Source organism: Otolemur garnettii, unplaced genomic scaffold (assembly GCF_000181295.1).
Source record: "Otolemur garnettii isolate 467f Iridium unplaced genomic scaffold, OtoGar3 scaffold00088, whole genome shotgun sequence".
Classification (NCBI taxonomy): Eukaryota; Metazoa; Chordata; class Mammalia; order Primates; family Galagidae; genus Otolemur; species Otolemur garnettii.
The window spans coordinates 5,322,065-5,346,004 of NW_003852483.1; the positions used below are offsets into that span (position 1 = coordinate 5,322,065).

The 23,940-nt window shown below is 40.0% G+C and overlaps 1 protein-coding gene across 4 annotated transcripts in view; it reads right to left on the reverse strand.

Moving 5' to 3' along the window:
* The window catches only part of FAM120A (family with sequence similarity 120A), a 129,385-nt gene that overhangs the window by 61,254 nt on the left and 44,191 nt on the right, over nt 1-23,940 (reverse strand). For 3 of the 4 annotated variants that reach the window (XM_023516234.1, XM_023516232.1, XM_023516235.1), the window contains exons 4-7: nt 17,043-17,171; nt 16,064-16,181; nt 2,192-2,289; nt 1,692-1,975 (exon numbers count right to left, since the gene is read on the reverse strand). In XM_023516234.1, coding sequence (XP_023372002.1) covers nt 1,692-1,975; nt 2,192-2,289; nt 16,064-16,181; nt 17,043-17,171 — 629 coding nt within the window. The remainder of the gene's footprint in view (nt 1-1,691; nt 1,976-2,191; nt 2,290-16,063; nt 16,182-17,042; nt 17,172-23,940) is intronic. The other variant, XM_003795026.2, reaches the window with a different exon arrangement.

Sequence of the window (23,940 nt, forward strand, 5' to 3'; positions counted from 1 at the left end):
TAATCTTAATTCTACCCAAGTTTCAGAATTTGGAAAGAATATTTCTTATTAAGATGAACCTGTATGTACAAATATGTTGGTCTTATTGGCATGAATCAAATTTTAAAAGAAAATGCATGGTGCCTTATAATTCTGGAGTGGAAGGATTTATAAAATCATCTATTAGTTGTTCTCAAACTTCAGTGTGCTTAAGACTCAATTAGGGGGCTTACTTAAAATGCAGGTTTCTGGGGCACAATCCAGACTTTCTGATTCAATTGGTCCTAAATATATTATATCTCGCTAGAGATTTAAAATTTTGAATACTAAAATTACAGTTCTTTATTTCACTTCAGAGTTTTAGGATTACATATATAGCACATTTATGAATTTTATGCTTTTCTGTTATACCTACTGGGTGTGCAATTGCTGGATGACAGTGAACTCTTCAGTAATCGCTATACTAGGTCAGCGGACATCTGTTTCCATTTTACAGGTGAACAAAGGGCAAAGAGGAAAATCATTTTGCTTCTAGTGACACACCAATAATAACTTGTATAGAGACTGAAAACTACATCTCTTAGATTTCTTATATCAGAAATTTATATAATACCAACCACTTGTGGTTATCTACTCTCTAAAGTTAAGTTCAAACTAAGGAAAAGGAGACTCAGACTTACAGGAGAGAGACATTTCCTTTCTTTTTGAAACACAGACAGTTTAAGGGAGAGGGAAGTGCCCATTTAAGATTTCCACAATCAGATTTTAACTAATTATATGTTTTATAAATTCATCTATTCAGGGAAGCACACTGTTTAAAAACACTCCTTGAGAGGAAGAATTCTGTCTTGTGTCTAACCAGCTTTCCATGGCTTGGGTTGGGCAAACAGTGTTACTTCAAGAATGTTCCTACAATTTGCTGAATTTAGGAAGAGAAAAAATTCAGAGATCCTTTGATCTAGGAGCCAAGAGGTTAATGTTGGGGGAACCTCAAAGAATAGATCTATCCCTCCTCTCTCCTCCACTCCCAAGGACCCTGGTCTGAGCACAGAAAGAGGACGAATAGATCTGTTCTTTGAGGTTTCCATGACTTAAAATCTGTATCTTCCCAGCCCCATGACCTGCAACTGCAGGACCCTTTCCGGGTAAGAGTTTAAGAAGAAATGGTTTGTGTGATGATCAAGACAGGGGAGGGGCTCAGCACCTGTAGCTCAGCAGCTAGGGTGCCAGCCACTATACACAGGAGCTGGAAGGTTCAAACCCAGCCCAGACCTGCCAAACAACAACTACAACAAAAAAATAGCCAGGCATTGTGGCAGAAGCCTGTAGTCCCAACTACTTGGGAGGCTGAGGCAAGAGAATCACTTAAGCCCAAGAGTTTGAGGTTGCTGTAGCTGTGACGTTACTGCACTCTATAGAGGGTGACATAATGTGATTCTGTCTCAAAAAAAAAAAAAAAAAGACATGGGAGGATTTATCTGATATATTGCTGCTCAATATATACCCCTCCCCCGCCCCCATTAAGCTCTTAGCTTCTGGATCAAAGAAACTCTGAATTTCTTCTCTTCCTAAACTCAGCAACTTGTAGGAACATGTACTTACCTGTAGCAAACTACATCTTTGAGCAAAATACTTGTGTGGCCAACAGGCCAGGAGGCAACTTCCCAGGTCATTATATACCTGAGGAGCACTCAGAAACCACAATCACTCACTTTGTTGCTCCTCCACTGCCCTCATCATTGTCTGAAGATGATGATGTAGAAGAGCCAGGGAAGTAGGCAGAATCCACGTGATTGGGGCTGCTGCTCTGGGCTGGATTGATGGGTGAGGACCGCTCATACAGTGGTGTGTGTTTCCCTTCGTGAGGAATGTTGCTGTAGTTGTTCTGCTCCGTCAGATTCTTCCCGCTCGTGTCCAAAGTGAGAGCTGGCTCAGCTAGGCTGTACGGGTATGGACCCTGGCCTGGGGCGCCCCCTGGGCTGGGTACCTGTGGGGCCTGAAACAAAGGGCACAGGTCACATTCATGCTGCAGGCAGGACCTGACTCAAGTCTGTGTTGACTTTTCCAGGTTAATTTTTTTAAGGCAAAAAGCACTGGCATCTATTTCCCATATCAACTCAAGAGTTTAAAAAATTATTTTAGTATTGATTAAAACTTAATGAGTGGGCCATGTCCGAAGCCTACCACCCTACCCACATAGGGAACCTCTTACCATGGGCTTTGCTTGCAGAGAGGTCTGCGGAATGTTGAGCATCTGAGGAGGAACGTGCGGTGGCACCATCCCAGGCATTCCAAATGGACCGGGTCTGGCTGTTTCACCAACACAAAAAGAAAATAATAAAAATCACTGAACAGAATACCATTTCCCCAGGACATCTTGGGACTGGTCCTCAGACATTGACACCACCATCAGTCTCACTTCTGAGAAATCTTTAGTGGTTAACATTAATTCTTAATTTTGTAATGATCAATTTTATATACTAAGACTAAAATTTTAACTTTCCAGATTTGTTAGTGAACTTTTGACAGTGTTTTTCTTTTGTGCATTTCCTGAATGCCCTCATCTGTCACACTGTGTTTAACCTGATGGGTGATCTCTGTAATTCAGTCTCTGATCACTATTGCTCCTAACCTGAGAACTCAGCAAAACCAGAAGTCCTGGCAGACACAAAAGAAACAAAACAGGAACAGAGCACTTTCTCTTACATTTATGAAGCAAGAGAAATTTTTTCTATTTAAACTATTTCACAACTAAAATTAGGTTCTTAGCTAATTAGAAAGTTATAAATATAAAAAGTGTGGTAGTTGTTGCCTATAATTTTGGGTTGTTTTTAATTGTCAAGCAAAACTATTATTAGGTTACACATTTTAGCATGCATTATAGGATCAGTAACTTATAATTTTGCATTCTCTTAAAACATGGCTTCATAAATCTGTTCTGATGTACACTGGTATGTGTGCTATTCACTATTCCCATGTAACTTGTGAAGTAAACAATTCCATTTGGGGACAGAAAGCCATGTAGAGAAAAGGCTGAAGAATGACATTAAAATGAGGAGAAAGGCTAGCCTAAAGCAATGACACAAGGTAGGGCCTGGAAGCCTCAGTACTTCCAGAGTTTGGTTGGCCTCATGAGTCTAAGGAGAAGGGAGAGCTCGGGAACCACATCCATGATGCTTCCCGAGCTCCAATTTCCTTTTTTAAGCAGTAGGGGGTGCGTCTCCAACCTCTGAATCTGGACATTAGGCAAGAGGAACTCACCCCACAAACCACCACCTCTCATACTATCTATTTGTCAAAATAAGCTAAATACATAAAAATTCCCCAAGCCTTCTCTCTCATTCTCTGAAAACAAACTTTCATGCTGAACTCACTAAGACAATACAAGCATAATGAAACCAATAGTGCAAACACTGTCCTGGTCTCTGGCCTCCTGAGAGCCAAGGCGCAGCCCAGAGGCTAGCAGTATAGCACAGATCATTGCCCATTCCTTCTCTCCCAGATGAAGATCCACAAACCTGAAAAGCTGTGATCTGTCTGAAGTTCCAAGCACTCAGCTCTCAGGCACTGAAATACTACAGGCTTTTGATTCTGGTTCTCACTAAAAAAAAATCTTGGCACAGCTTCCACCTTTGTACTGAACAAATAAAACTGCAGTACAAGTAGCTGGGAACAGTGAGGCTGATATGTGTGTGCTCACAGGCACACTCACATCACACACACAGACATGCACAAACAAGGCTATCTTCTTGACTGAACAACAAGTCCACAAAATCCATACCTCTGACGAGTATGCACACAGTGTACTCTCACACACCCCCCTCCACATATGCATGCACAGCAAGCATGCACATAAGGTGGTGCTCCTAATCAAATAAGACTACTAGATCTGCAACTGTGAGATAAAAGTTGCTAGAATTGTTAAAGATCTGTTCTCAAGTGATTTTGAATTATAGCTAGATGTGGACCAAAGAATACTATAAAATCCATTCAGGCACTAATATTATTATTTAAATCACTGTAAAAGGTCTAGCTTACAATCTTTAATGGCTGGTCTTCCATACCTAACTTTTGAATAATAAAAATAAAAGGCTGGGTTCATCAATTATGTAGCAGCAGCATCAAGCAAATCTCAAGCTGTCCCCCTGGGTAGAGTGCCATGGTATCACAGCTCACAGCAACCTCCAACTCCTGGGCTCAAGCGAGTCTCCTGCCTCAGCCTCCCAAGTAGCTGGGACTACAGGCGCCCGCCACAACGCCCGGCTGTTTTTTGGTTGCAGCCATCATTGTTGTTTGGCGGGTCTGGGCTGGATTTGAACCCGCCAGCTCAGGTGTATGTGGTTGACACCTTAGCCGCTTGAGCCATAGGCGCCGAGCCAAATGTGCTCATTTTTGTTTCATTCTATTTTTGACCTTTACATGTTAAAAAAAATTGTGGAAAAAACAAGTTTTCTTTCATAAACCATATTACAGCATTAAAAACCAAATAATTCCAAGGAAAAAAATAATCGCTAAAATCACATTTCAAACATTCACCTCAAACCTTTGTAAATCCACAGAGCAAGTCACTAATTTATTATAACTTAGTCCAGTAAGTGAATTAACTTATCTACATTTTTCTGAAGGCTGCAGAAATGCCTAATAATGCAGGGCCTACTCTGCAGACTAGAGGCCTTCTTCTAAATCAGTTCTTGTTCTCCATGCTTCCCAAGTGCAGCTGAGCAGAACCACTGTCTGTCTTTTCTACAAGACCATTTTTCTCAGAATAGACAACAGACTTACAGAGTAGAGATCAACACCATCAGTTCCTAATTCTCTTACTTTCACAAACACTATTAGAGAGGTAAGTTTTTGTTAGAAAAGTATGCGGATTCAAGGCAAAAAAAACCATTGGAGGGAAAAGATGCAAAAAATGTTCAATTACTATACAAAAAAAAAAAATCTATCATTTTAAAATATTATTAAAATCACAGTAGAACCTCTATAAGTTGACCGCCCAAGGGACATAACAAACTGGGCAACAGACAGGGCCTACTATACTGATACATACATGTAACGCATGTCTGTTCTATGAAAATGAGGTTGACTTAAGGAATGGGTCAATAAAGGGAGGTGGGTGGTCAACTGTGGAGGTTCTACTGTATTAAGAATTTTTAAGAAGAACAATGAAACATGCCTTGCAGTCCCTGAGCTGTGCTGTGTTGACCTTTTACCCTAGTACATAAGAAATGCTGTTCAGTTACCTACTTCCCTGACTCATCTACACCTAATGAAGCTGTCTAGCTTTTGCTCCAAATTAAAATAAGATAAATTTTTAAAAGGAATGATGTTAAACTAGAACATCTACTTACAACCAGTCAGCCTTATTCTTGCCCCATTCCTAGCCCAACGTAACAAGTACCTCAGAAGTGCATTAATGTACACAGTTACTATTCAATAAAAAAAAGAAAAAAGAAGAAGATTAAGTAAATCAATATAATCCCTACCACCACCATTACTTTTTAATGCTTGCAAAAAAAGGGCAAAATTTTCCAAACATTTTAAACATGATTACATGAACACATTTACTAAATGTCAATATTCTATACAACACACAAAGTTTATGGAAGGAAACTTTCATGTAATCTGTCCCCATTAAACTATAGAGGGATAATTTCCATAAAGGCCTGTGGGTCCTTGAGTGCCGTGGAAAGATAAGGAGACAGACTATCTGTCCTCTAGGAAGAAGAGGAGGCCCAATGGAGCAAGTCAGGCAAGCTGAGGGGGACTGAGACGAGGTACAAGGTCAGTGCCCAAGAGGCAGAGGGTTGAACACCAATTCCTAGGAGCTAACAGCCAAGGAGACTGACACAAGCCTAAAGCCTGTGGTAACTGGCCAAGATCCCATGGGAAGAGGCATAGGCCAGCAACCAAGAGAAAAAGCCTGGTGGTAAAAGGGTGCAGAACCTGAGAAAATGAGCTTGAAGAAGGCTCACTACAAGGACTGTGAAAAGTAAGATTATGAACTAAGTGACTGACAGTGAGTTGGGTTGGTACTTACATTAAGCACACTTCGCTATCTAAATTTTTTCTATTCCTGAATGTGGATACACAAAGTAAACAAGAAAGGGTATAGCATCATTCAAATCACTTGGTGCCTGAGTCTTAAGTGGTACATTTTATCTGGTTCAATTAATCAACATTTGAACCGCAAAAAAGTATTTGTAGTGACTGAGGAAAGTTCAAGAAAGGAAAAAAAGGAATAATAAAACTCATATGCCCATCCGTAAGTGGTTTTATAAGCTTATGATAAAACAAGATAAATTACTTTCTATCTACCCGTGGATTTTAGAAAAGCACAACCTAAAAGAAAATGTTAACAGACCTTTATTTTGAAGTCACTGGTAAGCTGAACTGACAGTCCCTATTTGTTACTTAATATTAAAAAACCATTAACAAACCTAACAACATTAATAAACCTAAATGAAGGCTGGGTGTTGTGACTCACACCTGTAATCCTAGCACTCCAATAGGCCGAGGCAGGTGGATTGACCTGAGCTGAGGAGTTTGAGATCAGCCTGAGCCAGAACAAGACCTTATCTCTTTAAAAAAAAAAAAAAAAAAAGCGCCAAGTGTCATGGTGGGCATCTGTAGCCCCAACTGCTTGGGAGGCAGAGGCAAAAGAATCACTTAAGTCCAAGAGTTTGAGGTTGCTGTGAGCTGTGAGGGCCACAAAGTGAAACTATGTCTCAAAAAAAAAAAAAAAAAGAAAATTTTTTTAAAAACCCTTCAAACTAAAACAAAAACCAAATTCAAGGAAAAAAAACCTAAATGCATCCATCTTGGGAACACTTATTCTACAGTCTTTTAAACCAAATGAAAACTAAAAAGGGGGGTTGTTTCCGGTTCTACGGAAACAATCAATTTTTAAGTTTTTTTTTTTTATTACTTTTCCAGAAGCCGTAAGATCAGATGGCCTATCTGACTTCATACACCACGCTAAAACAAACTAACTGAAAAATGAATGGAAGCAAAGGCTATAGTATAAGGAGAATCTAATTTTCTGCTTGGGAATTCTACACTGGACAAGAAAAATGAGGAACTCTCTCCTTAGCAGGAGTAAATGCCCTGGCTTCCATTTAGTGGTGTCTATTCTATCAAACTCAGGGGCTGGATAGCAACATCATTGGTGTTATGTTTAAAAGGATAAAAAATGGCAAAGATGCAACAAGTACACATCTCAAAATAGAAAGTGAAGAATGATATGCATAATATAGTATTAAACTAAAAATAAAAATAATGTTCTTTATTATTCCATATATATGAGGCAAGGAAATATGAAAACATGTTTCAGAAAGCTATACATGACTATTAATCTTTAAAAGAAAAGATCTGAAGCACATGTCTCCATTTGTGAACTGTATACAGTGGGTACACCACTGCTCATTATACTATTCCTTATACTTTTTGCTTCATTTATAACTTTTTAAAATTTTTTTCAAAATGTAAAAAAAACTAGGAAATGGTGGTCTGGTAAGCAAAGCTAAGACAAACGACTGAATACAACAAATTTTATAAGAATATACAATTTTTAAAAATCATTAGTAGAATACATGTATAGCAAAAGTATAAAATTAAATACTTGGTGAAAGTAAACTTTTTTTAAAAAATCGTTATAATAGCAAAGAACTAAACAAATTCTAAATGCTAACAGCAGAAACATGGCTAAATACTGTACATCAGTCCTGCAGAGTATGGAACCATCTCTGAAAAAAATAAGGCAAACTTATGTGAAGTGACAGGGCAATTTCAGAGGCATACTGTTAAGTGCAAAGAGGCAAGTCAGTCATCAAGCAGCCTCACAGCCTCCCCCCACCACCAGTCCTGGAGCTGTCCTATCCCTGCTGCTGGCTGACACACTCCTCTGCAGGAGGTGCCAGCCCTCAGGCAGTGCAGTGTCAACAGTCCTATCACCTCTTTCACTTTTACTCTTTTTTCTCTAGAGAACCTTCATTTATACTTTGGCCCTTTTGCTAAGATAACTCTGTTGTCTCAGGTACACTATAGATTTCTCACATAAACACACCCTGCCTCAATCCTCAAGCTCCAGAGAGCCTGCTTTGGGTTCAAGTCAGACTTCAGGGTCCTAACCATGTCAGCATAGGATCCATCACCATGTGGTTAACTTTCTTCACATACTATCTCATTTTCAGAGTCAATTTATTTTTATTATTGCTTCAGATTAATTTGAAGATACGAGAATTAGGTTACAATGTTTGCATTTGTTAGGTAGAGTCCTTCTTATAGTTTTGTCCCGCCCCAAAGAGGTGAGCCATATACCCTAACATTGTAACTATTAAATAGGAGCACACCCATTCCTCCCCTCTCCCTGCTCCCTCATTTCCCTGCCCCCACCTTGAATTGATTTGAGTTTTTCTCTTATATGGGCACGTACTGGATCGTCTACTGGCTTCATATTAGTATCGAGTACACTGGATTCTTGCTTCTCCATTCTGTGATACTTTACTAAGAAGAATGTGTTCCAACTGCAACCAGGTTATACAAAAGATGTAAAGTCTCTATCTTTTTTAATGGCTGAATAGTATTCCATGGCATCACAGTTTGTTAAACCATTCCTGGGTTGTTGGGCATTTAGGTTGTTTCCACAGTTTGGTAATTGTAAATTGAGCAACAATAAACAATCTAGTACAAATGTCTTTATGATAAAATTATTTTTTTTCTTCTGGGTAGATGCCTAGTAGTGAGCTTGTGGGATCAAATGAGGACATAAGGATTCTCCATACTTCCTTCCAAAGAGGTTATATTAGTTTGCAGTCCCAAGAGTGAAATATTTCCTATTCTTTTCCTCAGATTCTGGGGGTGTACTTTATGTACTATACAGATATAGCTATATTTTCAAAATAATTGTTAGCACATTCTATAAAGCACAGGGCTAAGGGGCTGTGGTGACATAGTCTGTCTAGCCTACAGACAACAGGCAAGGGAATACTAGTACGTCCAAGCTTCATGCACCACAAGGGCTCTTTCAACATCATTAGGAACATGTCCTCCATGTTCCCCATAGTAAGAACCCAGAACCACCATCCCAGAATAACTCCTATTTCTCCCTCAGTTTTGACACAAGTGATTTTCTCAACGTGAATTCCCCTTCCTGAGCAGGCTGACCTGAGAAGTAGAGTCAGGAGTGTCAACTTTTTCTTGAGTTTACGTCCTCCCAAGAACCCAATAGCTGCTACCCCCAGAGGGTTTCTCTTTGCTGGTCATTTTGTGGCATCTGTTCTTTGCTTAGTGATTAGCACCTACTTCAATATGGTCCTCTTAGCAAATTTTGTCCTCATGTGCAGGAACAGTCAGTCTTGCTATTTACATATCTGCCTTTGGTCTGCTCCCTCTGTTACCATCCCATACTGCTTAGGATGGGCCAGACTTTCTAGAGGCCAGGCATTAGGATACTACTGGCTATGATAGCAGGTGTTTCCCTGCTCCCTACTTTGAAACCTGCACCAGTACTACCCCATGTGTACTTAAGCCTCCCCATCTTATTAGTAGTCATCATCCTCTTAAGTTAAAACCTGCTCAATTCTTCCTCCCATTTCAAATGCTACCCCTTTTGGAAATGACCACAGGTAGGTTTAGAGGACCAACACTAGCCACCTATCCTCCCTCCCCTCTTCTATGTCTTTTAGTACTAAAGATAGTGGAAATTTTAAAAACTATTTTTTCTTGGGATTCCTTACCCTTTGTTGAGGGCCAACCAAATGCACCTGCACAAGGTTTGGGAAGCCTTCCCTTTATAGATCTGCAGACCTTTCTCTAAATAGGCAGCATCCTCATCCTGCTCAACTTCGCAGCACAACTCAGTGCTGTCAGTAACAGTGCTCAGAGAGTCCCTAGCTCCACTGCACCATACTACTCCTCCTGCCCCTCCTCAACCCAAGAGGCACTGTCTTCGGCCTTCTTAGCTCACCACACCCATTACTATTGCTCTCCCCAACCTGATACATCAACCAACTAAGCCCCAACCCAGGACCTGGCCTTGGCTCCTCATTCTGCTTTAATCTGGATATTCAACTATTTCATATCTCCATGCCTAAATCCTGGAAGGTGCCTCAAAAACTTGAGGGGCTGAGTGTGGTGGCTCACACCTGTCATCCCAGCACTTTGGGAGGCCAAGGTGGGTGGACTGCTTGAGCTCAAGAGTTAAGACCAGCCTGAGCCAAGAGCAAGACCTTGTCTCTAAAAATAGCCAGGCGTTGTGGAGGGCACCTGCAGTCCCAGCTACTCGGGAGACTGAGGCAAGAGAACTGCTTGAGCCCAAGGGTTTGAGGTTGCTATAAGCTATGATGCCATGGAACTCAACCCCAGGGCAACTGAGTAAAAAACATATCTGCAAAAAAAAAAAAAAAATATATATATATATACACACACACACATATATATATATAGTGTCTGAAACCCTTCTACAAACCTGTTTCTCCTCCAATAGTCTCTATCTCACTAATGGTGTCATTTTTTTTTTTTTTTTTTTGAGACGGAGCCTCAAGCTGTCCCCCTGGGTAGAGTGCCATGGCATCACGCTCACAGCAACCTCCAACTCCTGGGCTCAAGCGAGTCTCCTGCCTCAGCCTCCCAAGTAGCTGGGACTACAGGCGCCCACCACAACGCCTGGCCATTTTTTTTTTTGGTTGCAGCCATCATTGTTGTTTGGCGAGCCCGGGCTGGGGATTCAAACCCGCCACCTTAGGTGTATGTGGCTGGCGCCTTAGCCACTTGAGCCACAGGCGCCGAGCCACTAATGGTGTCATTATCTGAGATGCTCAAGTCGAAAATATGGGAGCCATTTCCCCTGAATCTTTATTAACTGAGCTTTCATATCTACACATCAATACCTGCTCATTCTATCTCCCCAAAATCTGTAAATCCACCTAGTACTCTACCTCACACTATAGAGAGCTTGGACCAATGGCCACAAACATGCCTTGCCCTACTACTACTGAAAGAGCTTCCTCCCCCACCTCCCTTCATTCATCCCAAACCTCTCTGCAATACTGTGGCCCCAGCCAACGAAATGCACACCTGCGCACACTATTCCCCTGATTAAATCTCTTTAATGAGGTTATTTCCCTTATCTGGAAAAAGTGGAGGGAGGTAAGAGTGAAAGGTTAAAATGGTGAGACATTAGACTTCCCCTTGAGATCATGAGCTAGACAAGAACAGTCATCATCATATCTCTTATTAAATACTGTGCTTTGAGTCAAAGCCAGTTCAGTGGATGATGAGGCTCAAAAAGGAAGATACTGAATTAAAGATGATACAATCACCCCCAAAATATACAAATCAATTACAAAAATCAATAAGAATCAAGCAAAGAAAATCAACTTACAAAAGCAGTTTGCACTCTATACACAAACAGTTGGAAAATACAATTTAAGAAAATGTGGACTTGAAAATAGCACGCTAAGGCATGGCACCCATAGCACAGTGGTTAATGTCACCAGCCACATGCACTAAGGGGGGTGGGTTTGAACCTGGCCTAGGCCAGCTAAAGAACAATGACAACTGCAACAACAACAACAACAAAAAAAAGCTAGGCATTGTGACAAGTGCCTATAGTCCTAGCTACCTGGGAGGCTGAGGCAAGAGAATTGCTTAAGCCCAAGCGTTTGAGATTGCTGTGAGATGTGACACCATGACACTCTACCGAGGGCAACACAGTAAGACTCTGTCTGAAAAAAAATAAAATAGCACCCTAAAATAAAATACTAACGTTCAGCAATATATCTAAGAAAAGGTCTATTATGAAGAAAAGAAAATTAAAGTTTACTAAAAGACATTCAAGACAGCTCAGATCAATAGAGAAATATAACATTTTCTTGAATACCTTCAACATTAAAGATATTTTTCTCTCCAGACTGATCTATAGAGTCAATAAAATTCTAACCAAAATCTCCAGAAGGATCACAAAATATATATAAAAGTGAAAAGGATCAAAAATAGCTTTAATCACTTATAGAAACACAGGGTGGCCATAAAGTTCATGAGCAACTATCTTAAATTGCTGAATCCTTACATTAATGAACTTTATGGCCACACTGTATAATGTGGGCAGATTTGCTCCAACCAGATAGCAAGTATTACAGGCTATGGTAATTGGGATGGTATAATAATGGTACTAGGATAATCAGAAATTCAACAGAACTAAGTCCAGAAACAAACCCATCTGTATAGAGAGACTTCACTTTTGACAGAATGTGATAGCTTATTCAATAAACAATGCTAAGACAACAAGTAACCAACCTGGGTAAACAAGAACCTGAATTCTTGGCTTGGCGCCTGTAGCTCAACTGGCTAAGGCGCCAGCCATATACACCAGAGCTGGCAGGTTTGAATCCAGACCAGCCTGCCAAACAACAATGACAACTACAACCAAAAAATAGCTGGACACTGTAGTGGGCACTTGTAGTACCAGCTACTTGAGAGGCTGAGGCAGGAGACTCGCTTGAGCCCAGGAGTTGGAATTTGCTGTGTGCTGTGACACTACAGTACTCTACCCAAGGTGTCAGCTTGAGGCTCTGTCTCAAAAAAAAAAAAAAAAAAAAGAACCTGAATTGCCCTATTTACCACATAAATAAAATTCAACATCAGGCAGATTTAAAGGCAAAACCATCAATAAAACTTTTAGAAGACAAAATATGTTTATCACCGTTTATCATCTCAGAATCCTTACTTTATATTTTCTTTTGTCCTTCTCACGAACACTGTAAAACATACACAAGAGAAAAGGAAACTGTACAATGAGGCACATGTATCCATCACTCACCTTCAAAATGTGTCATCTGCATTTCTACCCTTCCTTCCCCACTACTGTATTATTGTGAAGCAATCTCAGACATGGTATCACTTCTTCCACAAAAATAGTACAGGACTTCTTAACAGTATAAACAATAAAGGAAAAAATTTATGTATCTGAATTAAAACTAAGAACTTTGGTATCAAAATGCATCACAAAGAAAGAAAAATATAAACACCAAATTGGGAGATCTTATTTGCAGCCCATATATCTGACAGAATACCAGTATCCAATATGCAGAGTGGACATAAAGTTCACGTGCAATTTAAATAGTAAAACTGTTTTAAATTGCACATGAACTTTATGTCTACCCTATATATACATAAAATATTCCTATGAATGAATTAACACACATGTACACAAAACACTACAGAAACGCAAGCAAACAATAGGAACAAGCATTTGACAATGGAGAAAACACTACTGGTTCATAAATACACTTAAAAGATTCTCAACCTCATTAATAATCAGAGAAGTGCAAACTGAAATTATTCTGAGATATAATTTCACAATCATTAAATGAAGAAAGAACATGGAACAAATTAGGAGTCTGCTTCTTGTACTGGGAGAATTAACTAGTGCATAATAAACTGGAGGAAAGAGCAGGGCCCTATCCTGGAGTTGTTTGGAATGCCAGTCCCGCATACACTTGACAGGATCCATAATGGCAAATAGCTAGAAACAGCCCAATTTTCCTTCAACAATAGAATAGGTAAGTATATATTAATACAATGCTCCACAGCTATAAAAATGAATTATATCATTGTTCATTGATGAACCTAATATAACACTGAGTTAAAAAGGCAAGTCAGAAGAATATTTGCTATATGATTTCACTTAATGACAAATGAAACACTTTCGTATCCAAGGATATGGACATGATAAAGTTGTACATGTCTCTGATTAACAAACTTCCTTAACTTAAAATATTCTAAGCTTTAGACAAAGTTTCAATTCCTTACCCAATTACATATCTAAGAATCTTTAAACTCACCTATAACCTATAAGCAGCCCCCCCAAGATGTCCCATCTTTTTAGGCCAAACCAATGTACACCTTTCATATATTTATTTGTAATGTTATGTGTAATTTCTGTCTCCCTGAAATATGTAAAACCAAACTGTAACTTGAGCACCAAGGACCACTTGCTCAAGGCTTCTTGGGTGTGGCTCAGTAGGCTATGGGGCCACATACTCAGCTCAGAATACACCTCTTTAAATTATTTTATAGAGTTTGGGTTCTTTGCTGTTGACAGGTACATGAGAGACACAGCAGACATGATCTGGTCCCATAACTTCCTACCTTAACTGATGGAACAGCATTTAGCGATTCTCCCTTCTGATGCCCTGCACCCCCTGTTCCACAAGTAATTCTAAAACCCATCTCATCACTTCACTTCTCTGTTTTAAAAATTATGAGTGAATTCATTCATTCAGTCAAGTATTTATCCGCTAGGGATTCAAGAATAAAGATAACAAATAGGCCCTCAGACCTTACATTCTTATGGGTGGAAAGAAGATGAAAACAAGCAGACCACTCAGTGTGCAGAGAATTAAAGGCAGATGGTGTGATTGAGAACAGCCCAATGTCAAAGCCTTGGAGAAGGACATTATAGCCTGGCTCTCACAAATCAGAATGACCCAAACAAAGCTGGCCAGGTAAAGGAGCCTGCTAGGCACAACAGCCAGTGCAAAGGCCCTAATGCAGAAGCCAGCTCAGTTCATTCAAAGCAAGAAAGGTTAGGCTCATGAGTCTAACAGTAGGCAGGAGCTTGATTACAGGGCTTTAGCAGGGTAGGTAGTAAGATGGGAATTTATTCCAAATGTGAGAGGAAGCCAATGAGGAATTCTAAGTATGAGAGTAGCACAGTCCAATTTATATTTTACTCCATTTGCTATTAGGAAAACAAATTGTAAGGGAGCAAGAGAGAAACCAGGTGCCCCATTGGGAGCCTACTACCACCTACTACCACCAGAATGAGGAGGCTGGGGACAGGAGATAGCCAAGCAGCTCTAGCCTCCACCCACACGTATCTCCAGGCTCCTGCTGCCCCTTCTTCCTTTATCACACAGCATCAATGCAGGTCACACTTCCTCATCTACCACCCACCCACCCACAGATTCATCCACAGACAGTGCCACATCTCTGATCTCTGACTCTCCAGTGCCTAGCACTCAGCAGACACTATGCTTGAATAAATAAAGGAATGCTATCACAATTCTTAAGGGCATTTTCAACCTTGGAAATAATTTTCTAAAACAAATAAAAAGTCTAATTACCATAAGAATCTCCTGAACATGTCTTTTCTGTTTAAGCTTATATAAAGCAAACATAATTTAAACCTGAGTGTGGGTCTATTTCTCATCCTTCTACAGCTCTGGACCTTTAGAAAGCAAATTTGATTCAATAAAGAGGATGGTACTTATGGCTTAGTGCTTAATAGCCTCCAGTGAAGTGTTCACTACGCAATCAAACTTCAGGGTAACAGCTTATAAATATTTTTTATTCCCAAGTTTCTAATATCGGAATTAAATTTGGGCTTTTGCCAAAAAACAAACAAACAAAAAACCCACAACAAAAGAGAAGCTACAAGTCCACTGATCTTATAAAATCTCTTATAAGACCTTCTATGTCCTCAGGGAATTCTGTATTTAGAAAATGACACCGGCTAGGCGCCTGTGGCTCAAGCGGCTAAGGCGCCAGCCACATACACCTAAGGTGGCAGGTTCGAATCCCCAGCCCGGGCCCACCAAACAACAATGAGGCTGCAACCAAAAAAAAAATGGCCGGGCGTTGTGGCGGGTGCCTGTAGTCCTAGCTACTTGGGAGGCTGAGGCAGAAGACTCGCTTGAGCCCAGGAGTTGGAAGTTGCTGTGAGCGAGATGCCATGGCACTCTACCCAGGGGGATAGCTTGAGGCTCGGTCTCAAAAAAAAAAAGAAAATGACACCTCAGAGACTCCAAGATGTCAGTATCACCATGACCTGTCAGTCTCATCTTCATGACCTCCTATCATTCTTCTTCACACTAAGAAACCTGTAAGACTTCTCTAACTCCTCAATATTTTCAGGGATTACTACTAAATCTACCTAGGAAGTCTGACTATATTTATATGTATAACTCCAGAAAACCACATTACAAAACAATAAACCTACAAGATCCCATGATGACTATTTCAACCTCTTTGGATTATTGCATGGTCAATGTTGATCACAGGTAGGCCTTTATTTACTTACCTAAGTAATGTGGCGGATGAAATGACATAGGCTTACTAGTCGCTGAATAATATCCAATTGCTCTCTTAAATCGAATAACTTTGTCATCTGTTCTAGACTGAAATAAATGTAGGAAAACCTTTTGTAAATTAGTATGCCACTGGTCATGTGTATCAACATATTTTTATTATTTAGCACATGTATAATAATCTGTAGTTTTTCAACCTAGATAAGAATTTAGAATGACATTACAGGGAATATTAAGAGATTATTACTGAAGAATCAAACCAAACATTAATTCTTTTAAAGCAATATAGTTAAAATAGCAGAATTCTGAAGTGGTAGTGAGAACCTGGGTTCTAACTCTAGAACTTCTCTGACTTCCACTCTGCTGGACCTCTGATCCTGCCCAGGAAGGTTTTACAAATCACCTACACCAAGTGGAACAGATGGCAGTAAACAGACTGAGATATGCTTACCTAGCTTGAGATAGAAAAAAAAGAGTTCCACAAACCTTCACCTGTTCTACTAATGTTGATTTGTTTACATATCTTACTTCAAGGGAAAAGAAAAGAAAAGAAAATCTCTAACCATCACCTGAAGGAAACAGACAAATCAGAAATTCTTAATACTACTTGACTGATTTGATATAGTTTATTTTCTGAAAACTGTGAAATACAGACCCTATTATAAATTACAATAGAGAAGTCAGGAACAACAGAGATCACAGTGACTATCTAATCCCCTTCCTTCTGCTCAGGCTGGGAGTGAGCTGCAAAAGCTAGGTGAAGTGGCTGAGATCACACAACTGACAGGCAGCATAGCCAAGTAACCTTAGCCTTCTAGCTAAGGGCTTTTTCCCAGTGGCCTGACAAGTTGAGCAAGAGCTCCCAGACCCATCTAGTCAGCTTGCATCTCTCAAGCCCCTTTCTTTGAAACCTGGCCATACCACTAGGAAAAGTCCTACCCTGTTAATCCTGCCAATTTGTATTTGTTTTACCTGTGAATGCTGGAAAACATCTTTAGCTATGGCATCCAAGTCAGAGGTGTCCTGAATATTGCGGACGTAGTCAGCAACCGCTTTGATCACTACGTCACAAGGTGGCAAGACCAGCTGGTGGGCCCGGACCTGAGAAAATAAATGCATGTGTCAACAGTGGGCAGTTAGCACCCAGAACCATGCTAATCTGAATGAACTACTGAGAAATTACAACACAGAACTATCTTCTACAATCCTATTAGATCGCCCATCTGTGAGATCTTGGCCCTAAGATCTCCCTAAGTCTTTCATGTTTTAAAGTGCCAAAACTGAGTTTTCCTTCCACTTCGATTAAAGATAACTCAGCTACTTAAACCATGTTAGGTTAAAAAAGCATCTGACAGCCTTTCACTACTTCTGTGAAGTCTGAGACCTGCTAATGACTAATTCTAAGCCCAGGGACCTGCACATTATAACAAGCAAAGCACACGGCAGCCCACAAAGAAACCCCTGAGCCACCATTTACTCCCTTTCTCTCAACACCAACAAACAGAAAGGCTTAGACTGGCATGAACTTTAGGATTGAGCTCAGGGCACCCTGAAACTGTAAGTGTAAATACAGTTACTAAGTACTTAGTCCACCATAAAAGGCCAACTTTAGCTCTAGAGAAAAATAGTATCATTGCCTGTTGAAAGGCATGTTTGATGCAAGAGTGTCAGAGATTGTGAAATAAAATGTAGAAATACATCATTATCCAGGCTTGGCACCCATAGCTCAGTGATTAGGGTGCCGGCCACATAAACCAAGACTGGCCCGGGCCTGCTAAACAACAATGACAATTGTAACAAAAAAATAGCCTGGCATTGTGGCAGGCACCTACGATCCCAGCTACTTGGGAGCTGAGGCAAGAGAATCACTTAAGCCCAAGAGTTTGAGGTTGCTGTGCACTGTGACACCACGGTACTCTACTGAGACTCTGTCTCAAAAAAGAAAAGAAAAAAGAAATATCTTGTTACCCAAAAATAGCTGATAACCAGAAAAGGATAAATTATGAGATTAGAAAAAAGAGGGTAACATCTACTAAGGGCTTTGTGGTATCCAAAATAACACGACCTACTCTCTAGAACCTGTGAAAATGCTTATGTGTCAAGATGGAACTAAAGTTGCCAGTAAGCCCACCTTAAAATAAAAATGCTGTCCAGAATTATTCAGATGTGTCCACTGCACTCACAGGATCCTCTACATGTGGAGAAATGAAGCAGGGCACTTAAAGCAGAATGATGTAGAACAAGGTCTTGATGGCCACTGCTGGCTCTGCTGATGCAGGCTTTGAGGTTGGAAAGGGCCAGGGAGCACCCTCCCCTGGGCCTGCAGAGAGATCTGCCCTTTCCTCACTATGATTTTAGCTGTTGGACCACTGAGACCTGTTTTAGTCTTCTGACTTCTGAAATTAAGACAATAAATGTGCTGTTTTAAGCAAAAGAAAGAAAGAGAGGGCAAGAGAGATATTAAAAAAATTCAGCCCAAGCAAATGAAATGAAAGAAAGCTCTAGAAAAAAATATATTACACTGTCAAGCGATTATTATGCAAAAATTTCTGGATGCACAAGACTTACATTAAATTTCCTTTCTAAAAAAAGCAATTGTTTTTTCACAAAAACAATTTTTTCCCTGTTTGAATAGGTGTTTTTCACTTCCAGGGAACCACTTCATTGTTACCATTTGATGAAGCTAAAAGTGCATTTTTATAGCCTGTAGAACACTACTAACTTGTGTGCTGATGTTGACCATAAGCACCTTCTCAGACTACATTCCTTTTCTGTGAAAGTAGAAGCTACTGCCAAACAGACTCCAGAGGGAAGGAAACATGTGGGAAAGTGCACTAGGTCAGCCCAGGTAAGAACAGAAGCTGCCACTCACTCCCCACCTTCAAGAGGATGCTTTAATAATCCCACTGTGGGCAAGTAAGAGAGCCCCTGGGGCAGCTGGAGAGTGGAGACAGAGATCCTGAGCTGTGCTACACTTAAGTCATTCTCAGACTCTGGCTGGGAATAAACATTGGGCATATAGGGAAGGAATGGCCAGCTCTAAGCAGGACCCTTGGCCAGGACCTCAACCTCCTTATCTGTCTGTTAGTTTGGGGCAAATAAATCACTCAAGGTTTGATGATCTACAAGACAATGACTACCATGTTATATACTGCATACAATATCTGATATGCTTGGTCATTTCAGGTGGGTTTATATACAAAACAAATAAATGACAGTTAACATGGCAAGAATAGAATTTACTGGTCAAAATTTGAAATGGGCTTTCCCCCAAGGGTAAGAGGCTTACAGGGAAGGGTGCAAAGAGAAAAGGATGGCCTTTTCTCTCCAAGCAGATGTACAGCCCATGGCAGGGGTTAACACCCATAACATAAGTGACTGGGCAACCATGCTTAATAAAAATGACATAATTTGCTGCTTTCGTTCCTACGATATGGACAAGGATCAAAATGTCCACAATGAACAGATGCTATAATTAAACTGTTCCCCAAATCCTTTTGAGTAGCTAAATAACACCAAAGATGTTACCTGTGGTTTAACAGTAAAAACACTGGCTCTTGACAATTTGCTGACTACATGGCCACTCTCCACCACCTGCTTCTCAGGCAGCTCCAAGCCTCTGTCGAATCGGCTTGTTTCCCTCCAGGCTAGTTCCTAATCTCGCATTCTAAATCCAATTTTGGATGAGCTCTCTGACGTCTTCCCCTAATCCTTAGGGTCAGGACCTGGCCTATGTTTATTGTCTGAATGCAGGAGGTCTCTGAGGCGTCATCCTAAGGGCCTGATCCCAATAGCAAACCCCACCCAAGAAAGCAGCAAAGGTGAGAGAAAGTTCCATGTCCCACAGGACATGTGGGAGGATTTTACTCCATGTGTCACATTTTAAATTGAAGAAAATAGCACATAAATTAACTTCTAATATGTATATGGTACTTTTATGATGTCAAAACATTTAACAAGTTATAAAAGGATTTACGCTAGAATTCCTTTCAGTAGCAAGATTCCTTGGTATATTTACAAACATCTAATCTATACATGTTTGTAGACATATACATACATAACATATATTTGAAGATATTTATCAATATACTTTCAACTGGGATAAAAACACTACAGGACTTGCTTACCTACAAAACATGTCATCAGCTCTGCTATTAAACTTTCCCCAAGATTTCTAAAATAGAATGTGGCTCATCTCATCATAGCAGTAACTACACAGGGAGCATTAAGTAATCTGACCTTGCCTATTCATAAAACCAGAATTAATGCTCAAACCAAACAAGTGTTTGCTTAGAGCAGTGGTTCTCAACCTTCCTAATGCCACGGACCTTTAATACAGTTCCTATGGGTCACGACCCACAGGTTGAGACTCGCTGGCTTAGAGAGAGGCTACCAAATATTGTCAATGAAAGTCCCATTTCTTCCTCTTTTTTCTTTAATCAGTTCTTTTAATTTTTTCCCCAAAACTTGATATTGGAAAAAAACAGAAGTATAGAAACTAAATTCTGTTTAATTAAAAAGCAAATGTTTATATATATAATTGCCTTTTCCATGGCACTTGGCAGCAATTTCACAAATAGACACTTGTTTTATTTATAAGAAAAAAAATTCAGGGCTGGAAGACCTCAAAAAGATTTAGCCCTCCCCCTTGGGCTTCTCAGCAGGATTAATAAATGAATACTGTTTGAGTAGAAATTGATGATAATTACCTCTGTGCAAAAACATCCTCTTTTGTGAAAAATCTTTTAGCATCATATTTTCCCCAATCTCCTAACCATTTCCTACTGACAGATTTGTACTACAATCTTCTACACATCATTGACAGATTGGTAAAACAAGGTAGGTCTTGCTGAATGCAAGATGCTACACAACCTGACCCATATGAGAATGCTACACAGGTACCATATCATCTCTGCTCACATCTGTGAGTAATGATCCCTTCCTTGTCATCCATGACAACCTCTTGCCCTTTGGTCGTTCTTTGATAACCTTTAATTTGCATTTTTATAAAATGTTCCAGGAGGCTGTGACCCTGAAGTTGGGTTGGTGGCATAGGTACCCAGCTAGCCACACTCCCAGGCCTGGTTCCTGAACTGGCAGCTCCAGAAGCACCAGCAGCACATCTGCCACAGCCACAAGATGTGAGGCTTCAGTCTCATCTTTAGGCAGCTGAACACCCCCAGGGCTAAATTTTGGAACAAGAATCAGGTATCCCCACTGATGATTTCTTATTCTAACACTGACAGGTCAGTGTTAGAGGTAGATAAGACCTAAAGAAAACAATCTATGACTTCCTGTTTCCTAAAAGCAAAATAATAAATAATTTAGCCCCTGCTAAAGAAGCATTTATTTATTCAGTTTTCTAGCATTTTATTGCTTAAAATTCTGTAGTTTCATTCTTGGTTTTATGTTTTAAATTAAATACTTTTCTACAGCAGTGAGTTCATTCAAATGAAGTCACTATGTTATATCCCAAATGTTTAAACAAAGCCCCACCATGCCACAATACTTAAGGATTAAATTAAAACTCAAAAGTTCTTTTTCATATTAAATTTTCATATGTAATAGTCGGTTTAAAACTTTTGGGCGGTACCTGTGGCTCAGTGGGTACCTGCTGGCTCCATATACTGAGGGTGGCAGGTTTGAACTCAGTCCCGGCCAGCTAAAACAGTAGTGGCAACTGCAACAAAAATAGCCAGGCGTTATGGCAGGTGCCTGTAGTCCCAGCTGCTCAGGAGGCTGAGGCAGGGGAATCACTTAAGCACAAGAGTTGGAAGTTGCTGTGAGTTGTGATGCCACAGCTCTCTACCAAGGGCAACAGGGTAAGATTCTGTCTCCAAAAAAAAAAAAAACTTTAAAACTTTCTAAAATGTATCACCAGAAAGGATGATTTCACAGGATCATCTTCACATGATGGAACTAAAATTGTTCTGCATACAAGTGACATGTATGTAAGTATCCCATGTAAGTATCCCTCCCTTCTTTCCTTACCCTGGGTGCCTGCTTCTGCCTTGCTTACAACTCATGGTGGAGAGAAGCTGCATCCCACTGAGACATGGGAAAAATACTGCCATGGGATTTTTGATACATCGTGCATTAACATTTCATTTCATACATGAAAACTGTGAAATTTTGTTTTAACTAGTCACTTCTTTCATGAGGTTAAGTCATCATATCACATTCCGTTTTTGTATAGACCTTGCCCCAATTGTGTCTCACTACCCCATTCAGACCATTTTTTTATTATTTCAGGTTAATTGAAGTTACATGAATTACATTGTTTGCATTTGTTAAGTAAAGCCCCTGTGCCCCCCTCCAAGAGGTGTGCCATACACCCTAACACTGTGCCCATTAAGTTGGAGCACACCCCGCCCACCGTGAACTGATTTGAGTTTTCCTCTTATGTGGGCCATGTATTAGACCGCCTACTGGCTTCATATTAGTACATTGGATTCTTGCTTCTCCATCCTCTTGAAAAAATCATTTTATCATAAGGACATTTGCATTAGACTGTTTAATGCAGCTCAATTTACAATCACCAAAAATGTAGAAACAACCTAATGCCCAACAACCCTGGTATAGATTAAGAAGCTGTGGTATATTTACACCATGGAATATTATTCAGCCCTTTAAAAAGATGGAGACTTGGCTCGGCACCTGTGGCTCAAGTGGCAAAGGCGCCAGCCACATACACCTAAGGTGGCGGGTTCGAATCCAGCCCAGACCCGCCAAACAACGATGGCTGCAACCAAAAAAAAACATAGCCTGGCATTGTGGCGGGCGCCTGTGGTCCCAGCTACTTGGGAGGCGGAGGCAGGAGGCTCGCTTGAGCCCAGGAGTTGGAGGTTGCTGTAAGCTGTGATGCCACAGCACTCTACCCAGGGGGACAGCTTGAGGCCCTGTCTCAAAAAAAAAAAAAAAAAAAGATGGAGACTTCATATCTTTTGTATGAACCTGGATAGAGTCAGACCATTTTTTTGTTTTTTTAAGACAAAGAAAATGAGCATTTTCCAAATTAATAGGTGTTTTGTTTTTGTGTTAGACAGCACTTTTCCCTCTTTTAAGAACAGATACTTATTCAAAATTTTTCTTTGCTTTGGTTCCTTTTTCCTTTGAATAACTATTAATATCAGTTTTTTTCTATGTAGATCACCTTGCAATTGTGCACTCACAAGAAATGGAATCCATCTTATCCTTCAGTGCCCTTCACTATGGGAACAGGGACCATCATGTACATCTACACAGCACTTTTAAGGAAAAAAAAATTTCAGCATTATGATGTTGGCCACCAGACTGGGATAAACACACTATTAATATACGCTAGTTTCTTAACACAAAGACCTAGGTTCTCTCATCCAAAGAAACTATGTTAAGAGACAAACTCCACTGGAAATGTCTGTACACATGTAAAGGGCCTAAACAATAAAGCTTTTACGTATTCTTTAAATAGTCTTCATCCTGTGCATTTCTACTCACACAGAATATATGATTTTTGGCTATTTGAATCTTTTCCTTTTATAATGGCAGAAATTTGAAATCCTTCAATGTCCAGGAAACTAAGGTCACAAATTGTTTGAGACTCTACAATTATACTCATTGTTGCTGACCAGATCCTATGTTGAGTATGCTGGGCATTGGCAATGAGGTATGTAGAAAGTACTTTGGTAATAATAATTTATTATAAACCAGTTTTTTCCCAATCTGCATAAATAAGTTAGAGATGGGACCTTAGTAAAAATGTTTCTAAAGTCAATTTTTAAATGATGTCTAAAACTGAATGTAGAGTAGGGGAAGATGAATACATTTAGCTGGACTATATTTTAACTATTGATTTATGGTAAATAATGTAATTTGTGACTGAAAATGTTTT